A 25,639-nucleotide genomic window follows, 5' to 3' on the forward strand; every position below is an offset into this window, starting at 1 on the left:
ATTACTCCACAAATTGATTGGCAAGCGTTTTTTGGGGGATGAAGCAAAAGGATCTAAATGTCTTTACAAAACACTCCCAGCAACTGCAGGAACATTTCATAAATCATGCACAGTAACAATTGTATTTTCAGGGTTGTGTGTGTTCCTTTGTAGCTTGGAATATAGTTTAGCTAAACTTGGCACTTTTAACATGAAATGTATCTCACGCGCGCTCAGAGGGCCCCCTTGATTACATGGAAAACGTCATATCCGATGTACACAGACAGGGATTCGCTGTCAAAGAGGGTGGATGCCTAGTAGCTGGTAAGCGATGCGGCGAACCACTGAGACTATCAAAATTATTATCTGTTTTTAGTTTAGATAACGTTACAAAAACGGTATATAAAGACAGAGTTTATTTATACTAATCTATAGAATTCACCCATGGCTGTTATATGTACAAAATGTATCTCTGTCAGGGTTGAACATCGTGTCGCAGAGCTTTGCTAGTAGTGACTGCTATCAAGTGCTTGCTAGCTAATGCTAATTGTAGTCGATTAGTACGCTAGTAGTTGGCTAGCTATCAGTAGCTTGGCTCAATTTTGTATGATTAGTCGAACTAGCTAGAAATGTTAACCCAACTGCTTGATTGGGTGCGTGTTAGTGTCAACCAGTGTGTGTAGGCTATGCACACGTCTGTGTTGTAACAACCATGGTTAAATATGAACCCATTTAATTTACTCTATTTATAGGGTAATACTGTAAGGTACCCAGCTAGCAAAATTATCCGGGAACATTTGTTACCGGCGTTAAAAGACCATATTCAAAGCTATCAGTTGTATGCGAAATAGTGTGCCAGTGCCATCCCGGGAGTTTTGGATTGCGGAGATGGTCGTATGTTTCGGCATGGTAGCTATCAAACGTTATTCTGTTGTCCTTTGGAAGTGTGAAACATAACATTCATTCCGTGTGTCCCGTTTCTTTGCTAGTCTTTGCTAGTGTAAAGTGTGCGGTATATGATTATCAAGAGAGTTTAACTGTTATTTGTGGGTCTGTATAACCTACATGTCAAGTGCTGTAACATAGGCTCATGGGTGTGGGCACTCTGGAACTTCCAGTGGAGTGCCCCTGAACCTTAATTTCCATAATCGTCGAGCATTGATTATTAGACGTATGTGCAGAAACGCTAAAATGTTCAGAATTAGGTTAGTTACCAAACGTATCCAAACTAAACATCAAAACAACCTCGGTAGATCAACTCAAACGATCTTTTCAGCTGCATGGAGTTTCGATGAAACTGGCAGACTGCGCTTGCGGGGATTCCTTTGCACCTTCCTGCTAAATAGTGATCGGATTCATAACTAAAGAGCCGCTAGCTCGCAAGCTGATAACCAAATGTTTCTTGTTCATCTGTGCATTCAGAATTCCCAATATACTGGCTATAGAGTCCAGGTAGGTTGTTCACCGGCTGCCTTTGATTTTATGGATTCATTGCACTTATGCAGTTGGTGTCTTGCATGTTGCCTAACGTAAATTCAACCTGGGGGATTCTGTACGCCCAGTTTCTGCTTGCAAAAATAATGAATGCCTCCGGGTCATTAGCTAGTAATCTATCCAGCTCGCTAATTTTACCCGTTGCATCGTTACTTGACTATGTTCTTGCCAGTAAATAGCAATTGGGACTGCATTAAATTGTATTTTTGAGCAGTAGGCTTGTATAAGGATTCATTTTGCCATCGGTATGTTTGCAAATCACTGCAACCTGTATGCTTCTTTCAAACCACAACGCACATCTTCAAGTAGCTGCTGCAGTACAAAAACAAAAAAGAGAGAAGAAAAAACACTTTATTGGAATGTATATCCTGTTTAGGCCTCTGCAGTCTGAAATTAAAGGGATACTTGGCCAAATGTTTTCGGATTTCTGTTTTGTAAGAGACAAGAGGGAAGGTGCCCACTTGACTAATTTCATCTTAATCTTGATCAGGACGTTTACAATGTTCCTTATATTTTGTGCTACAAGTGAGAAAAGCGAATGGTTGACGATACAACAGATTTCTTTCTGGTAGATTGATCCCTGTGTAGACTACTTTTGGTAAATGCACGCATGCATCTTTGGAAAATGTACTTGTATTGCTAAAGTTGCAGCTTATTTTTTAATGGCAGTTTCTTACTGGCATGGTGAGAATTAAATAAGCAGTTACAGTGTTAAAGTTTGATCACATTCTGAGTCTTTTTGGGGGTTCACAAAGCATATTTTCAGCCAAAGGATTATGTACAGCTGTTATAGAAGCTGGTATATCAACTTTTTGCCACAATGATTTGGGGTCTTTTTGGTTGTACGTTGCTCCAAGGAGCTAGTTTTGAAATACTTTATCTGTTGATTACAGTCACATATGCATTGCTATGGCTATTCATTCATCACTCCACCACCACCCTTCTTCAATGACCAGTTTTTATGGTGTCAGGCATTTTTACTGAGTCACCCTTTAATCAGCAGATGTAAAGTAACATAGGCTGTCTTTGTTTAGACTTACGATTAAGCTTGTTTTTTTTCTAGACTTTGTTTAGCTGCACTGCTTTGAAAAGGCTATTCCTTCTTCAGTTAAAATATAACAATGGAAACCTAGATGGAAGTGTAACAAAAACCAGATTAACACATTGAGTCTAGCATTTCAAAGGTTTGTTTTCAACCATCTCTAAGCAAATGCCACATGGAAAAGCGGTGCTCTTTGATTTCCTACACCTTATTGAGGAATGTTGCAGACGCTTTGTTTTTCTTTGTTGTTTTTTTCTAGAGTGATTGTCTGGTGTCCCTGGAGGGTTAGTGCCCCTCACTTCAGGTCCTGAGAAAGTAGGAGCAATCATCTCTTCCAATGATGTCATAGGAAAACAGGTGTAGCAGGAGGAAGGAAGCCTAATGTTACCTGTTGAGAGCCACCTGGAATCTAGTTTGCAGGATTGGCCTCTGTAAAATCAGATTAATCTCTGCTCCTCTATCTAAACCACTTTTTTTTTCTCACAAATTCTCCAGATGTAATAGGATAACCGTTGAGCACTGATGAACCATAAATCTTGCGTTGGGTACTGACGGTTCCCTTGTGAAGCTGAGGTGGACTTTTTAAGACTGTTAACTACCCTGTTGCTATTTGTCTTTAAAGATGGAATCTGAAATGACTGGTTCACCTCTAAGAGTAGTGGCTTTGCTCATGCATCCAAATTGGTTTGTGTGTGTGTGTGTGTTGTGTGATAGGATTTTCAGATGGATGCACAAGTTTGCCAAGTGTGTGTTTGTGTTGTTAGGTGTTGGTTAAGCGAATGCTGTCTGCTGGCTTTGATATTTTAAATTGCGTCTACGATTTAAAGTAGACAACGTGTGCAGAGAGACTTGTAGGTTGTTGGGTCATAGTCCCCTACGATTGCAACCTATGACGAATATATTCACCTTTTGCCTCCTTGGAAACCACTTAGGGTAGCTGAGCTATTGTCAAATAGAAACTCTGGGAGGCATGCAAGCAATAGGCAGTCAATGGGTTTTAGTTGCTATTTGCAGACTGATTTTGTTCTCTCAAGCTGCCATTGTGCTTAATGCCGATCAGATTTGCCACTGAAATTAACTATGGCTTAGGCCTATCTCTAGACTTTGGACTCTTTCTATTAGAACCCCATATCCTTTCCAAGCCTGTGGCTGAAAACAAAATTCAGACCTTTGTCCTAGCTAAAAATAAAGAAGCCCATTGGCAAGCAACTCTCAAAATCTGTGACCTCAGCACTTCGACTAGCCCAGCATTTTAATTGTCACTTTTAGCCACAAAGGTTCGCAAACAGTCCCGAACACAACTGATGTAAGATTAACTTTCATGCCCGGAAGTCCCATTTGGGGATTAAAGGTGGTAAAAGAAGAACATTTAGAGACTCTTATAGTATAAGTTAATTTTAGATGCTGTACATTGTCTAAAAGGCCTGTGCCTTGTCTGTGACTTTCACTTAATAAAACTGCAGCAATCACCCACCTAAGCTAGCAACCAGCCTTACCAGCAGTGCTTTCTGCGATTCTGGTGTGGAAATGTGAGCTGTGCTCGTTTTTAGTGTGTATTTGAATGGTGCTGTAGTCAAGAGACGCCAGGCTCTGAATAGGAGGTGGCCTGAGTCAGGAGGTCACTCAAGTCTTCCGGGCCATGCGGTGGGTTACAGACACTGAGAGAGTCCATGTGCTCCACTCATGACTAGCGGTGAGAATCCGATCTGCCACAGCCTGACTTTCTTCAGTTCTTTCTCAAGGTTTTGGTCTTGAAACTTGTATGCTCAGGGGGGAAGGGAGTCAGGTGGCTGAGCGGGTAGAGCATCGGGCTAGTATTCTGAAGGTTACCAGTTCGATTCCCCGCCGGTGCACATGACGTTGTGTCCTTGGGCAAGGCACTTCACGCTACTTGCCTCGGGGGAAAATGTCCCTGTAGTTACTTTAAGTCGCTTTGGATAAGAGCATCTGCTAAATGACTACATGTAAATGTAATGTAAATGAAAGGGATTCTACCTGTTGAACATGCATTGCATGTGTCCTTATTCTTTGTGTGTACGGTTAATAGATTCACGAGGACTTCATCAGCACGTCAACATTTTGTAAACCCATATATAATTGGCTATATTTTCTTTTCTTTCTCTCGGTTAGCCTTAGTGTCTGTCAAACAATAAGGGGCCAGGGTGACCTGAGGTGTGACAAATGAACCCCTAGGTTTCTGAGCAAGTGCATTGTTGGTGTTGGAATTTAGGCTTACCAAGGCGCCACTGACCTGTTTGCTCCCAGCATACTCTTTGTTTCAGCAGTCTGCTATTTATATGTGTCTGCTGCATAAGCTCCTTATGTCGTCTCCTGTGATACTACAGGTTAGGCCTTACATAGCAGTTTTATTTGTCGACGGTGTTTCAGACTCAGAAAAGACTCTGGCGATGATGAGGTTGTACAATAAATAAAAGCTCATATTCTGCCATTTCTGTCTGAGAATCATGCAGCTGCATGAGGGTATTTTTTTTTTTCTTTCTTTCAGTGTGTTGGTATGGAGGGGTTGGAGCCAGCCACAATGCCCTCCTTGTGTTCTGTGGGCAGGCAGAGCCTGGCTCGGCTCCTGTCAAACAGTTGCTGGCGGCACTTGTCCTGCCACTTGGCCTGACCCTCGACCCGTCTGCTGACTCCAGATCTCTCCATAACTTATCTTCTGATGGATTCGGAACTGAACCCGGATTTCTCTGTGACCGCAGACTGTAAATGAGAATTTGAATTAATCATTTGGTTGTTCTGAGGAGTTTCATGAGGATTTAGGCAGTTTATTTATGTGAAACTGCATCTGAAAGTTTATTGACCCCATACTTAGGTTCGGACTAGGCATACAAATAGGCCTAGTCTACAAAAGAGCAACAGATTGACATTTCCAAGGGTATGTTATTTTTATTTTTTATTTTTTTTAAAGGTTGGGCTTAGTTTACCTTCTCGGCTTGTTTTTGAAGTGTGCTCATTTTGAATCCACAGAAGTGCGATCTGGGGGAATGCATTCCTTTGCTTCATTGGCAACAGATGTAGAGAGGACATTTTTTTACTGAACCTTTGAGTGCTAAAAACAGTGCTGCGGAGCTCAGGGCAGCTGTTTGGCTGTGGAGGCTGAAATAGACTTCATGAGAAGGGTAATGCAGGGCCTGTGGTCGGGCCGGTCTTTGCTTCACAGTGGCAGACGGATAAGGAGCTGTCAGCATAACCAGCAGCTGTCCCATCCGGGGTAGCTTTACTTCGCTTGACGTTCAAGAGCAGCACACTCGCTCTGCTTAGGCTTGATAAGCAGGGAACCTTCCCCTGAATCACCTGTATTTTTGACAATACAGTTGTCCTTTTAAGTGCTGTCATGTTAACGCCTGGAGCTTTACGCAGGTAAATCATACTCGGTTCAGTCGTTTTGTCACTGGCGACAGAGAGCTCGCTCCAGGAAACCTAAACCTCTTTCCTGTCCAAGTGCAGCAGCTGAGATGCACAGTGAGTGGGGAGGCTGAGCTAACATTAGCCCTGAGTGCACTCTGGTCTGCACTGCTGAAGGAAGGACATTAAAACCAGGCTGGCGCTTGGCCAGACTAACTGGACTGGGGTACCATCCTATCACATGTGTTTGTTTGGGTGCAAGCTCTAATACGCTGTGCACTGGAACAAGAAGCTGGCAGGCCATCCAGGGGGTAGTGAGAAGCGGGTCACGTCAATATTGATACTGGACACGGTTGGCCACAGGCGGCAGTGGTTTTGGAGCATTGACGTTGTCACAAACTCCAGCTGTAAGGTATGTATGGAAAGCTTTCTTGGATGGTTGGACTGGATGAGAGTCAAGTCACCATGGGGTAGAACAGTGTGGACCAGTCTCCTTTTAATGCAGTTCTTGGCTACAGTGCACGGTTAAAATGATAAAGTACCACCGAGGCAGTTCTGCCTTTTAGTTAGTCATTCATCCAGAGTTTGGCTCCCCGTAATGTGATATGGAACCAGATCAGATACATATACTTTTTTGGGATTACTACTTGTTTTTTAGTTTGTTTTGTGACTCAGGACTGCTGGGTCAGACTGGGTTGTCAGACCCAGGTTTCCTGTTTACCACTCCATCTCTAATATCCCTATTTACTGGGTTAAGCAGCAGCCATTGTGGAGCATCTGGCAGCTCCCGCAGTCTCTGTAATCCAGGGGATTTACAGACCGGAGCACTGCTCAACCAGCGTCACTCACTATAGCCTCCACTGTCCCAAGTACCAGGTTTGAGGTGGACTGCATTGACATCCTCTCACAGAGGAACAATAAAGTTTACCCCCACCCCTTAGACAAAGGGTCAGGAAGTACGCAGACAGTTTAACAGTAAGTTGGAACCTTGTGTCTTAGAACTGCTTATTCTCTTTGGATAAGGGTTGACGGCAGGCTCCCTCCTCGAGGAGGCAGACCGCTGGGCTTGCTCGCATGTGAGAACCCCCTTCACGAGGGGGAGGCTGGTGTTCTGAGAGGCGGCGCACCCCTCTGTTTTTGAAAGGAAGTGGAGTTTGAAGGTCAGTGGAACATTGCCGATAAACAGGGTTGCAGTGTTGGAATGTTTGTGTGGTTGATAAAGCGCTGGCGTACAATGGCTGTCCTGTTGAAGCGCCCAGTGACAATGACAGGGGTGTATCCAGTGTTATCCTGAGGAAAAGATGAGCCTTGTTTTTATTTCCTGTGGCCATGGGATGGTCCTCATCAAAACACTGGCATTTAACATGGATCTGGTCAATAACAGTGTTTCACACAGTGGAGGGGGGAAACGTGATTGTGTCTACTTTGATAACTTTTTGGGGTTGACTTTGTGCATCTTATTCATTGTGTGGTATTGTCAGGGGGCTGCTTTGGAATATAGCCTTCACGCTGGTATTACCCAGGATGCCACGTGGCTCCATTTGTTTTCTAAGCTACCATTAGGCTAGGCATACGCACCATATTTTCTATTCAGTAAATGTAAAATCCCGGGATTTCTTTCCATTTATTTTTGTTGTCGTCATTGCTTACATGCAAAGTGGCGCTTGCTTAAACCATGCAAATAGGATTAAACTCATTTGCGTTAGTGACACAGAGCTACCAAAGCAGGGTAACAACATGGTATGGGCATCTCATACTTAAGTCTTGAATGGGAATAGTGTTACTCCTACTGCTTGTATTCCATCAGGACAGATAGCCATTGTTTACCAACTATGACTACTAGCTTGCAGAAAGATTTTTTTGCGGTCGGGTTCTCCTTAGCTCAGGAATCTGTGCGTGTTAGTGTGTATTCTTTTTCAGATATGGCTTTCCTACAGTGTACATTTTACCAGATCATTACTTTACTACAATTGTGTCTGTGACCTTCTTGTTGGATTTGGATTGATAAGAAATGAAAAGATTGATTTGTCCTGTTTAGTGCAATTGTTAAAGTGTAATTATTTGCAAGCTTAGAATTTTTGTATGATTTCAAAAGAGGGACAACTTTTCATGAAACAAAGCCCATCCTTCTGATGTCATGGTAACGTATCCTTCTGTCTCTCCTCTTCCTCTCTTAGGAAATGACCTAGAGGCCTTACAGATACATTTGTGCTTTGTCGCTCTCATCTGCGTCTGTGGAGAAAGCGAGACCTGGAAGCACATTTGTTTCCGCGGTGACTAATAACTACCTCAGCCAGCCGAAGGAAACGAGGAGGAGGCCCTCACCGTTTCCCAGCCCGAAACTATCAGCTGGCCTCCACAACGTGCCCCCCCCTCCCCCGCCCCTCCCCACACAAACACACACAGTCTCACTGAAGAGGACCTTTGACGGACCGGTTCTGTCGGCCCTCGACCTCACACACACTCTCACGCGGAGGGAAGCGCAAAGCCCCCGCAGTCCCTGGAGCCCATTAGTAGTTCATTTTATTTTACCTGCTGTTGAACAGTGTTGCATTTTTCCAAAACTTCATTTTGTTTTGCTTACAGCTTTTAAAAAAAGATTTTCTATTTTTATTAGTAGTGTGTGTGTGTGTGTGTGCTAGTAAACTTATTTATATATATATGTGTGAAGAAGAACTATATGTATATACTTGATCTCTTATACAAAGGAGGGTAAAATTGTTTTGCTTCCATTTGAAGGATAAGTAATGCACTTTGAAACTTCTGGGCTGCGGCTCTACTTTGAATGAGAGTCAGCTGAAGTGTCTATTTTTTCCCCTCTTGGTAGCTCATCGACCCTTGACTCCTTTGTGAAGCTGAAAAACCGGAACTTAAAGTTGCATCATATTTGCCGGTTTCGTTTGCTAGGACTGTTCCATCGTAAGCTGCAGCAGGGCTGCACGTCAACGAGCAGGTCTTGAAGCCGCCACCCTCCTTCCCTCCCTCCCTCCCTCCCTCCCAGTTGTCTCTCAGCCGCTCCTGTACAAGGCACAATGAGATGATCCTCTGGCAGATGGAAACCTTAAGCTGTCTTTTTACATAACTTGAAAAAGTTCCAGGACTGTAGGGTTGTATTGGTTTTTTTTTGTGGTGTGTTTTCTTTTTGAGAGTGCGAGCTTAGTGGCTGGCAAAAACAGGAGTTTCCTGAGGCAGCCCGCCACTTATGTATTGTTGCAGCGCACAGGAAAGTAAAATGGACTACAAGCGGCGCTTTTTGCTCGGCGGGTCCAAGCAGAAAGTGCAGCAGCACCAGCAGTACCAGATGCCTGAGCTGAGCCGGACCCTCAGCGCCCCCCTGGCCTCCACCTGCTCGGCCCCCTCTCCCATGCCCCCTGGGGTGGCCATGCCTGGCAGCTGCCACCCCGCTCCCAGTGCCACCACGGCTGTGGCCGACATCCAGCAGGGCATCTCCAAGTATCTGGATGCGCTCAATGTGTTCTGTCGGGCCAGCGCCTTCCTCACGGACCTGTTTAGCAGCGTGTTCAGAAACTCTCACTATTCCAAAGCAGCTATGCAACTGAAGGACGTGCAGGAACACGTCATGGAGGCGGCCAGCCGGCTGACTGCAGCAATAAAGCCCGAGATAGCCAAGATGCTGATGGAGCTGAGCGCCGGGGCCGCTAACTTCAAAGACCAGAACGACTTCAGCCTGCAGGATGTGGAGGTAAGGCTGGCCCCTGGATTGGCCGCAAGCACACACGCATCATGCATATACTCAGACACCTACAAATCTTGAAACAAGGTCACACTATTGCCTTGCCTGAAGAATACCACATTCTGTCTCTTTATATTTCTTCTTGACACTTGATGCTTATACACACTAGATGTATAATAATAATAATAATAATAATACATTTTATTTGGAGGCGCCTTTCAAGTTACCCAAGGTCACCTTACAATAAAAGAATACAGGAAAAAAGATAAAAGCATGAAAGATAGAAACAACATTAAAACAAAACATCAACATAAAAACAAGTGAAGTGCACAGGGTCCAGTTATAATGATATAATGATATGTATATGTATAATATAATAATAAGCCTAAGGTATATAGTTGGGCCTGAGAAGCAGTGTCTTGGTCACTAAACACTCTAATTCAAGATCTACCTTTTATCCTCGAAATCTCTTAGACTTTGTGTTGTGGGTTTCTGATGCATGAAAATGCCCATATTCTTTCAGGGTGCATGTCTTCTTAAAAAAAGGATCTCTTGGCTCAGACAAAGCCCTCACGCCCAATGTGGGGCTGGTGCTGAGATCTGAGGGAAAGGTGTGAGAAGGGGTGAGGAGAGGTGAGAAGCCGAGAGGAACTCTGGAGCCATCGTGAATCACCCCCGTGCTCCTCTATCGTTTCAGGACAGCATAGTTGCTGATCTGTTAAATATGGAGGGATGTTCTCCGAGCCAAATCTTTCTGCTCATACCATGTGGTGTTCAACTTTACCTGAATATTAACTGGCTAGCATCCCCTGGCACTGTTGCCCAGCTTTGTACATCTGCCACATCTGTGCCAAACCAAGTCAGGCAGATGAACAGAGATTTTCAGAGAAGTGCCACTCCCAAATTGTGCTCCAAAGAAATGCCTTCCTTCCCTATGATTAGGATAGCTGTTAAGCCATGGGGCAGTAATATCCTTTTGCATGGTGCGTTTTGTGGTTTCTTCTCCCTCTTCCCAGAGATGAAGAGTGGTTCCAAGCTGCTCTTCTAAGCTGTGAATGGGCTGGGTATTTAGTGATGGCGGTACCTCTGAATGTGGCTGTGCCCAAAACAGGAAAGACTTTTGCACCACAGTTCGTAATACTGACCGTCTGTGGTCTCGGGCGCACACACATGAATATTAAAGGAAGCCCAACTCTGTGAAAGTTCAGATTTCAGGGCTGGCCTGGCACTTGCTGTTCTCTCTCTCTCTTCCTCCCTCTCCCTGACTTCAACTGCTGTCTGGGTCGGGCATGAATAGTGGGTTTGTGGAAGGGGGGAAAGGTAGACTGTTGCTTTACCTGGCAGTCCATGCCAAGGTGTATGAAAAGATGAAACTGGATACAAAAGACACTCAGACACTTAGGATGGAATTGTCTTGGTTGAATGAAAGCACCCTTTGTTATCAAAGGGCTTGACTTGTTTGAAACTTTTAAAGCATCATCATTTGCTTGTTGTAAATATACATTGGCGAATTTGAATATATATACTAAATTGCCACATGCATACTTAAAGAGACAGTAGACCTACAATAATAATTTGATTAAATCAGGGACCTGGACATGAAGCTACCTTCTTCAGTGACTGAAAATGTCAGACAGATTGTAATATCCTTTAAGTCTCGAATACAAAAGTAGCCTGAGCCAAGTGTATTTATTGGCCTATGCCATTGTCATCTTAGTATTTCTCAATAAACCAGCATGGAGTTGCGACTGAACTGATGATGTCACCAGCATGATTTGTGTACGTGACCGATTACGTTTTTTCAATGTCAGTCTAAGAATGTGCTCTGGCAACTGTTCCCAAAAATACATAAATACATAGAAAAAAGTTGGTCTGTTTGACCAAAAAAAATAAAACTTTGGGAGTTTAGGGAAATCTGGAATGTAAGGCTGGATCATTTTTTTCTTCTTTTCCCTTTTCCCCCTCCACCAAGAAATCCAAAAAGTCCAGTCAGTGTGGAAAACAAAGTGTTTTTTTTTTTCTTATTTTATCTGAGCCGTGCTCCGGCTGCTTGAAGAGTTTCAGCTGCCAAATATGCATGAAAATGTCATGGTTTAGAGGACATCTACCAAGCTCATGAGCGAAACCACAGAGGAAGAAAACGTGGCCAGACAAGAGTCCTGAAACAGGAGGCCATCGTCACTGATCATGCAGATGACTGTACAAGCACCGGAAAACCTTGGAAAAAGAACCCAGTCCTGGTTTAGCAGCTGGCTTCTGCGGTCCTCTCTGTTGGATCAACTGATGGTTACTTGATCAGATGCGGTCCTATCATGTGTCTTATCAGGCCTACCTGGCCTGTTATGCACTTGGGTTACTGCCACTGTCTCATATCATTCCTGGTGCCTGTAGTCAGATTAGCTTAAACTCTCAGCAAGGCAGTGTCTTTCTTGTGACAAATTGCGGTCAGTATGATAGATGAGAAACATTAAGCTGTCTGAGGTGAATGTAGGCCGGGTCACCAGCATTACCTCTTGTGGTGTCTTCTTTGGAAATGGCCTCATTATGCTATAATAGATAGGATATACAGATTATTGAAGAGATTGAGCAATTTACAGACAGGCATTAGAAGACTGGGCATTGTGGCATGGGATTTTTTTTTCTTTTCTAAAGCTTCTCCAGGAACATTTCTTAACAGTTGAAAAGTTGCTTAAAACTTTGGCTACATTTGTTTCAGTATATCCATCAACTTTTCAGATCTGTATTATTCTCTGTAGTCTGTGTTTTGGGTTTAAATGAGACCAAAGGTCTTGGCTGTTCTGCAATCGTACTACTCATATTTTCCATGAGAATGTTGGACAGTGGAGCCTACCCCATGTGTGATTAATTATCTGTTGTTGTAGCCTCGTCTTCATTTCAGTCTCTTTTATCCTAGAAGCTCTGCAGCACAAGCTGATGCCTGCCTTGTGGTGACATGGGGGTGAAAGGGGGACTTTTATATTGTTGACAGTCCTGATCATTGAGTCAGTATCTGCTATGTGTCAGTCCTTTTTGAGAGTGACGTGTTACCACAGTTCCTACTGAGATTAGCGACGCAGCAATAGCTTCCCACATATCACACATCCTGCTAAGTCCTAGACGCCAACCAGTACTGCATGTTTGACCCATTCCCGTACATTCTGTTTTGGTCTGATGTCAATGAGGCACTGTTCCCTAACAGGCTTCAGCCCTGCATACTGTCAGCCACTTGTTTTCCATGATGTGTCGTTGAAGAATGAGGATGCCCTGGCCTTGATGTTCCTGGCTACTTTGAACCGGAGCGACATATTTCTGTCTTTACAACTCAGCCCAGAGATATTTTCAGCATGTACCTGAAAAAGACGGCCGTGTGACGACAGAGCTTTTTGCTTAGGTGTCCTGTTGCCCTCATTTATGCTAACTGGACCGCAACAAACGCTCCTCTCCTCAGTCCGGACGGTTCTCGCACCCTCTGGGCACTTTACGGGGGAGGCCCGATCCCTACAAGTCTGGCCTGCCGCCCTGTGGAAAAATGAGCTCAACAATGGACCAGTAATGTCTAGGATTGAAGGCGCACAGCCAGCTGTTTTGATTCTCATTTTATCACAAGCATTGATTTGAGCTCTTTAAACTGAGGGCTTGGCTCTGATTTATAGCAGGAGTGACATTCCCTAATAAGGAAGTAGCTGTTGTTTAAGCGTGTGGATGCTGAAGTTTATATTGTGGGTTGTTGTAGTATGTGGTGCTATTGAGAACAGCATAAAATGGCCTTAATACAGACCAGGTTACACAGCATCTAGTTGTCACTTATGTCCTAGAGAAGTAGCCATGTTGAAATGTCTGGAAAAGGTTTGCTTAAGAAAATGTGTGCTTGTTTATTTTCCTGGACTCATTGAAGGTTGTTTCTCATTTTCTATCTCACAATGTATTGACGTCTTTTTCTATTTTCATGGCTAATTTGTCAAATGTTGTACTGTCCCTTGTTTTTTCTATAAAGGGGAACTTCCCTAAGGCAGTGGATTTACGTGAAGCATGTGATCCTGGGTTAAACATCTTATTATGATGAATAGAAGAAATTGTAGGTGCAGAGTTGGGCTATTTTGGGACAAACGGCAAAGTCGCCAAAGCAGACCTTAATGGCGACAGCACCTCACTTATAAAAATTTGAAATTTCTGGGCTAAGTTGTCATCTCTTGGCTCACAGCCATGTGTTGTTGAGAAGTCAGAGCTCGCCATATTGAGACACATTGTGTCTACATACTTTCCAGTTTGTTGCAGAAAAAAATAATTCAAATTTCTTGAACGTTCAGTATGTGCCGTTGTTGGACATATTAATTACTACTTATATATTAATATCAATATATAAACTTAAATGTGAAAAGTATTTTCCTATCCTTTTCACAAGTCCCTTTGGAAATAGAATTTGAGAGTGTAATTGGACATTGATGCTACTTTTTTCCCCCTCTGATGATCATGATGAAGTTGTACTGATGGGTGGTGTTGAATGTTTTCCAGGTGCTGGGCCGCTGCTTCCTGACTGTGATGCAGGTTCATTTCCAGTTCCTGTCCCAGGCCCTGCAGAAGGTCCAGCCCGTGGCCCAGTCCTGCCTGGCAGAGGCTCTGGCCCAGGCCCAAGAGCGCCGCACCAACGCCCGCTCCCAGAGCACGGGCCCTGGGCCCCTCACTGAACTGGAGGAGGCCTCTCGCTCATGGAAGGGTGCAGCAGAGGTATGCAGAGGGGCAACTTACCCCCCTGGAGCCCCCATAGTTTCCTGGTCTGGCTGCTGGGGAAATGGGGTTTGGTGTCTTGGAGGTGAAAAGCCCTGTCTGTTCTACATTCCAGAGAAATGCCGTTGGCTGCAAATCTCACCCAGCCACAATTTCCTATTTCCTCTTAATAAAGCTTGTGTATATGGACTTGTAGTGCCATGCTACACGACCATCCTAAAATCCCAGCTCCTGGAATGGAGGCCATTTTGTGAAGGGAGCTAGCTAATCCCAGAGCTAGTCAGTCCCTCTGGCCCATTTTGAGCTTTGTTATGTACAGTGAGCCAGAATGGAGAATAGTGACCTGATTGATCTGCTAAGCTCTGGCATGTCGAGTGGTTGGGCCCTGGAGGGACAAGGGCTGGAGATCCTGATGGAATGTGCTGTGGTGTGGTGTGGTGTGGTATGGGCCTTGGCCTCTGCTGTGAGTTTCAGACAGGGAGGCAAGCTCTCTGCATACTCGGTTACAGTCAATGTTCTCTGGCCTCTTATTATATTAATCCCTGTGTGTCTCTTCATGTGGCTAAATGGACACAGAAATGACTTGTATAAAATACTTAACTATATCTGTAAATCTGTACCTGTGACTAAGTTCAAGTCTTTGTCAGACGCACAGAACAACACAGGGTCAGACTGGGCACTGAAGTTCTTAGGACAAGACAATGCAAAGCAAACTGGCATAACATAACGTATAAATACACAGAATATACATTACATCTATGATAAGCTAACCTGAAGGAACTGTGTTTCTTCACACTGTGTGTGTGTGTGTGTGTGTGTGCTCTCGTGGCTGCTCCAGGCGACAGGGCGGCTGAGGGAGAGGGGTCGGGACGGCTGCCTGGCAGGCCTGCAGGTGCAGCAGCTCTTCTGCTCCAACAACATCACCATCCCCGAACACCAACTGAAGGAGCTCAACATGAAGACAGACAGCGCCTTACAGGTGAGAGGCTGCTGCTTCAGCACTGCTTCAAGTCAATGTGTTTGGAGGTGTGACTCTGCGACCTAGTTACATTGCCCTGATGTGTTCCCTCCTGTCCCTACTGCTGCTCCTCCAGGCTTATAAAGCAGCGCTAGAAAGCCTTGGCCACAGTGAGTACGCACTGAAGGCTGGCTTTCACCTCAGTCCCAAATCTGTGGAGTCAGCTTTGCAGGTAGGTTGATTCTCCCAGCTTGACTTGACCCAACATGTAGAGCGGAGGTACATGACATGATCTGACTGACCATGATGGGGGTCTGCTTCAAATTGGTGTGTGCCTGTTTGTATTTTTGTGTGTCCATTGTCCATGCATTGGGTGTGTGTGTTACATTTGTGTGTGTGTGTAGGGCTGCTGCAGCGAGGCTGAGGCCCAGCAGGCCGGCAGGATGCAGACCACCTCCCAGCCCATTCAGTGTGAACTGCCCACCATCCCAGTTCAGATCGGTACCCACTTCCTGAAAGGAGTGTCCTTCAACGAGTCAGCAGCAGAGAACCTCAAACTGAAGATGGTACATCCTCCCCCCCAACACACACACACACACACACACACTTCAAAGCATCCTGACACAGACCAACCACAATGACGGGTGGTTTCCTCACATGTTGTTTTGTGTGACCTTCGCTCGTGCCAGAGTACTTTATTTTGCCCTGTCAGTTGCAAGGGGGCCGGTTGGGAGGTCATGTCTGTTTGGACCCTTGGTGAGTTATGTGCGTCTTGGCCTTGGCAAGGCCGCTGTTTATGAAAAAGGCTTCCTAGTATGCCCGAACAACTAATTGTGTAAACCGAACGTTGTGTATCCTGGATTTCACACATCCGGTCGTTCCTAGCAATCTTTCCAGCGTGTAGATTACACCGAAGCCAAGTGTTCATCCCAACAGGGCCTTGGGTCTCTGGAGCAAACAGGACAATGCGTCACTGTGTTACTGCGTGTGTTGCCGCGGCGGCGGCGGCGGCCTGCTAGCCCGTCTCACTGGCAGCCTCCTCTGTCTCCCCAGCACACCATGTTGCAGCTCATTAAGGAGGCGGTGGGCCAGAACGGCGTGACTCCCAGAGACGACTCCCCCGTCACCGAGGTCCTCAACCAGGTGTGCCCTTCCAGCTGGAGAGGGGCCTGCAAGACCGCCGTGCAGCTGCTGTTCGCCCAGGCGGGGCTGGTGAGTACAGGGCCGGGCCACACGGTACATTCACTGCACCACCATCACTGTTGATGTTACTGTTATTGGTGGGGGTGTTTATGGTCCAACCTACCAAGAAGAGAGAGGGGAGGGGGGGAAAATAATCTTTTCATAGGCTGGATAATATACAGGCAACAGACTTCACCTGTTAATCCGGTTAGACAATATTCATCATGTGATTGGTCCTCTACTTGGGATATGTGAGGCATACTGACTTGACACAAAACTCACAGGTCATGAGAATGTTATAGTTCAGTCAACAGTCAGCGTGCTGAACTGAGGGCAGGTTCTTCATTAACGTTAGTGTTATTTAACCCACACAGCATTGTAAAACAACCTTGTTTACGGCACATCCTCTCGTCTGTGGATGTACTAGTCTCTTTTGTAACATGTAGCCCTATTGTCTGTGAGGTGGGAAGCTATGTAGGACTCCTTTTGACTGGCTGAGGGGCGCAAACAAACCCTGGTGTTGACACACAAAGGAGGCTCACATTCCTGCTTCGTCTGGGTGAGGCACAGGGTCGCCCGGGTGGATCTCGCAAGCGGTCCTCTCGCTCTTCCCAGCGGCGGTAGTTCTTCCAGAGCTGCAGCTCCGGTGTTTATTCCCCCCGTGTGGTCTGCTTGGCTGGGGCTGTCTGTCAGCCCAGGCCAGGGTGTGTTCTCCTTCATCCATGCGGGCCAGCGCAGTCGAATGTAAAACAAAAACCTGGGTGATGGATGGTCCGGCTTTACATGAACTCCTTATCAGAGCATAGAAGCACGGGGAGTCACCATAACAACTCAGCTGCACAACAGTCCTGCTTCAAAACCATTACTCCCAGTTGACGCTTTCCAGGAAAAACACGTTATTTATTTATGTGTTTTGGTCATTGTCTATCGCCTTCCTTGTTGGACTCTTTTTTTTTTTTGTGTATGTGTGCGTGACGGGCCTTAGCTGAGCGATAGCCCCAGGTCTTGAGGATACACCTGCTCTATAAATAACAATAGGCTGGCCGACTTCCTGTAATACAGGAAAAGAGTCCTCCCTTATGGTGACCCAGTTGTGTGTGCGAGGGCCTGTAGGTAAAGCCTCTTTCAAAGAATTGGTAAATGTCAGGCTAGCTTGAGATACACGGGAGTTGGTTTTCAGTCTGCCTATTTTCTCACACAAGATCTTTTTCAATCTCTCAAATCTGCTTCCACTGATAGTCCCCACATGCTCTGCCTGGTCAAAAAGCATTGCACTTTTACTTCTTAAGTCATGTTGTGTTACTGTTATAGATAAGGAGACACTGTGTTTCACTGGGGGAAGATATCAGTGCTCTAGTTGCTTTGACTTACCGTCTTAAGATAAAAAAGACCAATGTACCCTCAAAGACTGCTTGCACAAGCGCAACACACGGTGTGGAAAATGCATTCTATTAGTAGCTATGCTGATACAGCTCTCCCTCTGTGTGTGTGTGTGTGTGTGTGCGCGTGTGCACAGGTGGTTGTTGACACAGCACAGATTGAGAACAAGGAAGCCTACGCTCCCCAGATCACTCTAGAGGGAACCAGGGTGGTGGTCCAAGTGCCCTCCACTTGGTAAGTGATTTACTTAAGTGGCTCACCTCCAAACCCGATACAAACACATAATACAGGCCCGCTTTCATAGACCTTGCCTAGACTTGCAGTCTACCCTCACCACCCAGTAACCGCTCACTGTGGTTGAATCATAAAACATTACACCCAAAACGTAGCTTAATGACACCGCACGAGGCAAGGCAACCTCTGGCCTAATTACTTTCTAAGAACAGTTCAAAGAGATTATCATCGTTCCCTGAACGCGGCGGCGTGTCTTAATTCCAAATAATCTATTAATTCCGGTCCGGCAATGCAGGTGCCTGAAGGAGGATCCGGCCACCATGTCCCTGCTGCAGCGAAGTCTGGACCCAGAGAAGACCCTGGGGCTGGTGGACGTCCTCTACACTGCTGTCTTCGACATCAACAGGTGGAAGGAGAGAAAGTGAGTGTGTGCTGCCCATCACACAACTACGCTTTCCATAACAAACGGGGACTCTGCTGAAGCAGATGTTTGCATATCCAGACAGAGATGTCAAGAAGTCGGGGTCGGACCAATTATGGGACTATAAAATTGTTGCTATCATTCTTATTACTCAAGGAAGGTTAGGCTCCGAGGATGATCCCTTTAGTTTCTTCCCGTCTCTTCATCTTTCCTGTGTTATTGAAGGGTGGTGTTGATCTTCCTCCCCTCCTGCAGGGAGCAGGCCCTGCCCACCATCCAGATGCAGCTCCAGCGGGAGATCCCAGACTACGGCGCGCAGGCTGACCTGCCTTCCGGCAACGGCTCGAAAGCCTCCAGCGGCCTGCCCAAGACCATCTCCAAACTCACTTCCAAGTTCACCAAAAAAGCCTCTTCCAGCTCGGCAGGGGGCGGGGGCAGCTACTCCATCCCCAGCACCCCGTCTCGCAGCTCGCTGGCGGCCGGCAGCGCCGAGGACAAGCATAAGAGTCTGGGCCAGGCTGACGGGAGGCTGCAGAGCATCCTGCAGATGGGCAGCCTGTCCGGGCCCCCCGACCCGGGCCAGCCCCAGCTGGCCAACGGCTCAGTGTCGGACGACCAGGGCATGAACCTGCCCACGGACCAGGAGATGCAGGACGTCATTGACTTTCTCTCAGGATTCAACATGGGCAAGTCCCAGCAGGCCTCCCCGCTGGTAAAGAGGAGGAACTCGGTGGCGTCGGCCAACGCCGCCGAGCTGAAGCCCCCCTGCGGAGCCGCTCCCACCGCCCAGGCCGTCTCCCACGGCGCCCTGCAGCCCCCCTCCCAGAGCCAGCCCCCGCCCCAGCAGCCTGTACAGAAGCAGCAGCAGCCCCAGCAGCAACAACAACAACAACAACAACAACAACAGCAGCAGCAGCAGCAGCAGCAGCAACAACAGCAGCCCCCTCCTCAGCAGCAGCCCTCCCAGCAGACCCTGCAGTACTATCAGCATCTCCTACAGCCCATGGTTCAGCAGCAGCAGCAGCAGCCTCCACCACAGCTGCCCAATCAGCAGCCCCAGCAGAGAGTGCCAAGCAAGTGGCTGGGCGGCTCCAGCCAGCAGCCCCCTCCTCCTGCTCCTCAGGGCCCCCCAGGAGGGCTGTCCCCTCTGGGGCCCATCGGCCAGTGGGGCTCCCCTGGCCTGCCAGACCTGAGCTCTGACCTCTACAGCCTGGGCTTGGTCAGCACCTACATGGACAGTGTCATGTCTGAGATGCTGGGCCAGAAGCCCCAGGGGCCCCGCAATAACACCTGGCCTAACAGGGACCAGAACGAGGGGGTGTTTGGAGTGTTGGGAGACACCCTGCCCTTTGACCCTGCAGGTGAGTCACTATTCAGTTTGATGCGACTGAGAGACACTTCACGTGACTCAGTGATTCCCTATAACATGGATGTGAACAGTTAACCAGAGTGTGTGCACAACCTGTTTGTGAGTGAGAGTTTGAGTGTGTTTATGAGTGAATATAACTCATCCTGTGTGAGAGTGAGACGATGTGTGTGAGATGGCAGAAAGCTTTTGGGAGCTCTTGGGATTCAGTGTAACAGAACTGTCAGCAGTGAAGACCTAGAGCCTTGCTGACTCTGCGGTTTTGTCCCAAAGACAGAGAAGAAGAGGGGAGAGACACTCCCGTTTCCTGTTTTAACACTGCAGTCATTAGTCAGGTAGTCATTAGCCTGGGGGAACAGTCTGCCTTTTTCTTTTTTCTATCCCTTTTTTCTAACACTGTCTCGCGGGTGAGGAGAGGTACCCAATAAGTGCTTCCTTATTCCCAGCAGCCACTGAGGCGTTTGGAATGGTGAGGCTGAGCTGACAGAAACTGGATGCTGCAGTTGAGTTGGGATCTATCCTGGGCTCAAGTAGTTATTGGGTGTTTTTTTTAAATAGCATCTCCTAAATGATATCTCGCATTGTTAGTGTTCCCTCAGGAGGTAATTGTAGTTCAGTAGTATCTGCTCATTTCTACTCGTTGATCTAGACGGATGACAGTAACTCTGAACTTTGGTCATCTGGTGTCCTCTCTAGAGGAAAAATGTAGGTCGGTGTAGCAGCTGTTTTCCCCTCCCAGCGGTTGTGATGAATTTGACAATTTGTGCTGAATTTAGAATGTGTCGCTGGCTATTTTTACAGTAGCAGCAGACTCTATTGACTCGGGCCGGTCTATTGTGTCGAGTTGACTTATGGCTATTGTGCCGTTTCTGCTATGGTAGACAGTCTGGATAAACGAATTGAGCTTTGGGGCACAAAACCAAAGAGAGGAAAAAGCTGATGGCGTCAGAATCCTCATGGTGGGTTTTCTCCTTTCACATGCAGTCGGGTCCGACCCAGAGTTTGCGCGCTACGTCGCCGGGGTCAACCAGGCCATGCAGCAGAAACGACAGGTGCAGCACATCCGTCGGCCAAGCAACGCCCGCGGAAACTGGCCCCTCCCCGACGAGCAGCACAGGACTTGGTCACACCCAGAGTACTACAGTGAAGGGTATGTCTGTCTGTCTGTCCTATCCTATTCCAATTGCCTGCTTGTCTTGCTGCCTCTCAGTCTGCCTCTGTCTGTATATGTCTTCCTGCTCATCTGTCCACAGACTATAGTGTTCTGTCCTTGCACTGTTTATGTCTAATATCATCTCATTCACACCACCAAATCCCTAGTTTGGGTGCTATGGTTGGTGCCCATATGCCTCTGAATCACACATGCCTTTTAGCAATCCCTCACTTGTGAAAGGGTGAGAACAAGATGGCAGAGAGTTGACTATGGCGCCTGTGAATATGTTCTGACAAACGCCATCTATGTGAATAGGGAGGCGGTCAACAGCAGCTGGTCAGCCAATCAGGGGGATTCCGCCAGCTCCAGTGATGAGACCTCCTCGGCCAATGGGGACAGCCTGTTCTCCATGTTTTCTGGGCCCGACCTTGTAGCAGCCGTTAAACAAAGAAGGTACAGTTCAGCCTCGCACACATCCTGTATTTTACATCAAGGCTTGTTAAAAAACGTAAAAGATCATAAGTACAAAAATTTACCACACGTGTAAATAGTTTTCAGTGTTTTAGATGCTTCAATATACTTAATTGACAGTGTTATGACAGGTCATCATGTTCCTTAAACAGTCACAAATTTGAATGTTATGGTTAATCAAATCAAAGCTCAGATACTGTGATGTTGGTTGAACTCATTGCGTGTGCTCCACCTGCAGAAAGCACAGCTGTGGGGAGCAGGAAGTGTGCACCCTCCCCTCGCCTCCCCTCCATCCCTTGGGAGATGAAAACAACCAGGTAACCAGTCTTTGTGTAGCAGTTAGACTTAGGATGTTAACAACCTGTGGCTTCTAGATTAATTTTAGAATTATTAAGTCTACCTTTACAAATACATGTACATACAATACATGGGTGTTGGAAAGTTGTTCCTCTAACCGGCCCTCTGCGACTCTACAGGACAGCAAGACAAAGACCTGGCCACCAAAGGCGCCCTGGCAACACTCGGCCCACACCAACACCATGCCCAATCCAAGCTCTTCCTTGTACCAGATGAACATCCCCTCCTCCCAGTGGGGCGACTCCATGCAGATGTTACAGTCTCCAGTGTGGTCCACTGCCGGCGACTGCTCCCCCTCCACAGGCATCTCCTCCGGCTTCCCCTACACCCAGCAGCAGCAGCAACAGCAACCGCAGCAACAGCACAAACCCATCAGCAAGGGCTTCAAATCCTTCCCCCTCAAACATGAGCACAGGCCCTCCTACCTGCACCAGTACTGATGTGACCCAACAACCCCCAAGGTGATGGTGCGGCGGGCTGGTAAAAATACCCGTGACTGCATTTGCTAAGCTAACATCAAAGCTGCGACCGTTGGTAACAAAAGCGCCTGTAAATCGGAGATGGTAATATTTGTTCTACTAAGGCTAAATTTAATTGTAATACTCAATGGCTTGACATTTTATAAGTATTTTTCAAGTTCAGAAGTTTCCATTTGAAAACGGACATGTTGTAAACTGCCATGTAAGCTGTGAGCAATGCATGTTTCATGCTGACAGTGTTTAGTCCAGCAGTCGTGTCTATTGCTGATCAGTTCCCTGCAGTGTTCTCCTCCGATGAGAGCTTGAGAGACACAGTCATCACCCACTTTGCTTCTGCAGCTGAAAAAATGTAAGGGGGAGGGTCATTGAGGTCAAGAGGGGGTGCTTCAGTTTAGCCCATAATTATATACTGTGTCTACTTAGTTGTAACTGCCAAATCTCATGTAAGATGACACGGACTACAGCTACTATACTGTTCCATAGCTTGTAAATTACTGAAGTTGAATTATAAATAATTTTCTTCTTTTTATTAAGAGGCTTTGAGCAGGCTCAGCATAAATATAATAATCATTGCAGAGGTGTGTAATTTGAGAGTACTACACTACTTTTTCAACAACTGACAGAGAAAAAGTTATAACTAACCATGTGCCATGTTGGTATTAATAGCACTTGCAGAATTATTTTTCAACCAAAGCGTTGTTCAGAAGATGAATGGTGCTTGAGAGATAACAAATGATCTAAGATTATTGATCACAAGGAAAGTGACGTGCCCTAGTGTAAAGTCTTTATGATCAGAAGCGCATTCATTTCCTTTTTTTCATTGATTGGCAGTTTGCTTCAGAATGACACTAACTCCAAAACCTTGCTAACTCTTGTTTCTTTGAAATACAATATTTTTCTTGTACAAATATTGACAGTATTAATCTTATTTTTGTATTTTCTTACACGTTATTACATACCATTACTGTATCTTAGTATAATATAGGCATATTACATAAAACATTATTTTTTTTCCCAAGATGTGAAAAGCACATTTTTCTTTACTACAGAGTTAATCTACACCATATATCTATAAAGGTTACCAAATATGCCATTATAAACACTAAAACATTGTGTGATTAGGGTATTTTGAGCCCATGTTTATTCAGTTTCTATGGCTATGGGCTGTATTTAAATGCCCAGAATGTTAACTTTTTGTGATGTTTGCGGATGCCAATGTTGCCTGTATTTATGAAATGACACCATGTTTTCTGAAAACTAACATACTTACCATGTTTACAGAGAATCGTTTGCTGTATATACATATAAATATATATCTTTTTATAGTTCTGTGCTTTGCACAATCAAAATATAGGGTTTGTTGCTTTTTGTCTGTGTTATCTCCCGAACTGTTGCAGGCTTTTTTTAAAGACATCTTTAAAGACCTTGGACTGTAACTGTTAGCATTTCTCAGCTGTGTCAAATGGTTTACTAGTGGCTTCTACAAAAAAAAAAAAAAAAAAAGTACCCTGATAGAAGATATGAAGGGGGATTGCTTGGCTTATGTTGCTTATTGTTCTCTTGAGCTGGCAACTGAATCTTTCCAAGTGTACCAGCAATGCAAAAACAAACAAACAAAAAAAGAATAAAAATGACTAGCAATTTAAATAGTGTTGTGTTTTCTTTACAATTGTGAATTTCACATGTAACTATTCCTTATAGATGATGGTGACCTAACGGTTGTTTTAAAAGGCGATGTTCTGCTAGATAATTTAGCTTGTTTTAGTTTGGTGTGGGGAAAACTACAACTGACAGGCATTTGATAATATAGCCAGTCTTACAATAGTATCAGAATCACACTTTTTCTCTCAATGTAGGATATTTTGCGGTTAAATATGTTTGAATACAAGTAACGTTTATTATACCAGCTCCCAAAAAAGGGATTCACAATGGTGAAAAACATTTTGCATGGTGACCTCAATAATTGTACATGAACATGGAATGGCACAGGTAGAAAATGACCACGTGAAAATAGTAGGATGTGGGAGATTGTTGACGGTGTCAATCATGCATCATCAAGGGATTAAGTCTTTGATGTCAACTGTCGCGTGCTGTCCATTCAAGGAGTTAGATTCTGATGGTTCTACGTTTGTGCCGGATGTCTGGAAATAAAATGTGGAATACATTCGGAATAAGTGAGTTGTTCAATGCAATAGTATTCAGTAGTAAGGATAGTTAAGGCAACATACGTTTGAGTTTGAAACCAAATCCGGACTGGCATCTGCAATTGTTCCCAAATAAACGATGTTACGATGCAATATTTGTTGATACCTGGATGAACAGAAATCATAGAATATATAAAGATAGATCATGCCGTGCCGGATTATGTTATAACTAGTGCTACACGAACAGGTTCCACAGAGTGGGTGTTTTTAGCAACCAGCCAAGTTGTGACTTACTGTACACATTCCATTGCTCTTCCTTTTTGCATGTATTCTGTTATACACCGCACCAGCTGGTCATTTTCGTCCAATAACTGTACGTTGTAAAAAAATAAAATAAAAAACAATAACAAGGGTCAGTAAATTGCATTTTATTCTTGATACTCCCACTGCAGGCAGGAAAGGTTTAGCTAACGTTAGCTAGTACTTATCAAGTTCAGCTTCCGAGTTTTACTTACTCTTTGTATTGTTTCCTGGTTGATTTTTGCTTTCCCTCTTAGTCTTTTTGGTACGAAGACTACAGACATTTTGACTAATAAATACTTGTGCTTAAAGACAACGCATACCGTAATTAATCTTCGCTAATGTTTGCTATTAGGCTACTAGCTAGCTCATGCTCCGAGACATACGCCACAGTGCAGTACCGTCTGAAAGCGCATGGCAAAACAAATTGCGCGCATGTAGACGGCAAAATAACTGGTATTTTATGTAGTTCTTATGACAAGCGTTCTCATCCGAAAGAGCAAAACACTGAAAATCAATAGACCTACTGTATGCAAATCCTCCGACTTTACAGCTTACTTACTTATATTTTTCAGAAGCAACGCCACCTAGAGCATGTAGAATAAATACAGGCCGAAACATGCCGAGTTCATGTTGTCCAAAATGTTTTAGGCACAGTCGCTCACTGTATTAAAATCCAACACTTTATTAATAGGTAAACTAAAAATGATTCCTGGCAAATGCGCTGGGTGTCTCTAGTGTATTTTTGTATTATGTATATGATGTGAGGTCCAACAGGTAGCAGTAATGGCTACTTTTTACTTGAGTATATGTCAGAGCTCACACTTCTTTACTTTAACTTGAGTGAAACAGTGTCAGAGTATGTCAAACCCATACAGTCAGCACTCTCTTGACTAA

The 25,639-nt window shown here is 45.3% G+C and overlaps 2 protein-coding genes across 7 annotated transcripts; one reads left to right on the top strand and one right to left on the bottom strand.

Moving 5' to 3' along the window:
- The first annotated feature begins 257 nt into the window (after positions 1–257).
- On the top strand, positions 258–23,945 carry garre1 (granule associated Rac and RHOG effector 1). Of its 6 annotated transcripts, none has more exons than XM_084682011.1 (14): positions 258–303; positions 8,056–9,581; positions 14,085–14,297; positions 15,136–15,276; positions 15,392–15,487; positions 15,660–15,821; positions 16,309–16,467; positions 17,954–18,051; positions 18,347–18,472; positions 18,728–19,833; positions 20,823–20,988; positions 21,307–21,444; positions 21,701–21,779; positions 21,939–23,945. In XM_084682011.1, exons 2-14 carry the CDS (start codon positions 9,081–9,083, stop codon positions 22,257–22,259), a joined length of 3,306 nt encoding a protein of 1,101 aa, XP_084538137.1. In that variant the 5' UTR covers positions 258–303; positions 8,056–9,080; the 3' UTR covers positions 22,260–23,945. The 6 variants fall into 6 exon arrangements, with proteins under 6 accessions (XP_084538137.1, XP_084538139.1, XP_084538141.1 ...); XM_084682013.1 differs by lacking the exon at positions 258–303 and adding an exon at positions 5,030–5,235; XM_084682015.1 differs by lacking the exon at positions 258–303 and adding an exon at positions 6,040–6,290.
- ss18l2 (ss18, like 2) lies at positions 23,827–25,320 on the bottom strand. Its single transcript, XM_084682019.1, has 4 exons — positions 24,958–25,320; positions 24,737–24,813; positions 24,527–24,608; positions 23,827–24,439 (listed from the first exon to the last, which is right to left on the bottom strand). Exons 1-4 carry the CDS (start codon positions 25,024–25,026, stop codon positions 24,353–24,355), a joined length of 315 nt encoding a protein of 104 aa, XP_084538145.1. The 5' UTR covers positions 25,027–25,320; the 3' UTR covers positions 23,827–24,352.
- Positions 25,321–25,639: the final 319 nt, after the last annotated feature.

Source organism: Hypomesus nipponensis, chromosome 19, assembly GCF_054491055.1.
Source record: "Hypomesus nipponensis isolate SF chromosome 19, ASM5449105v1, whole genome shotgun sequence".
In the NCBI taxonomy this organism is placed as follows: Eukaryota; Metazoa; Chordata; class Actinopteri; order Osmeriformes; family Osmeridae; genus Hypomesus; species Hypomesus nipponensis.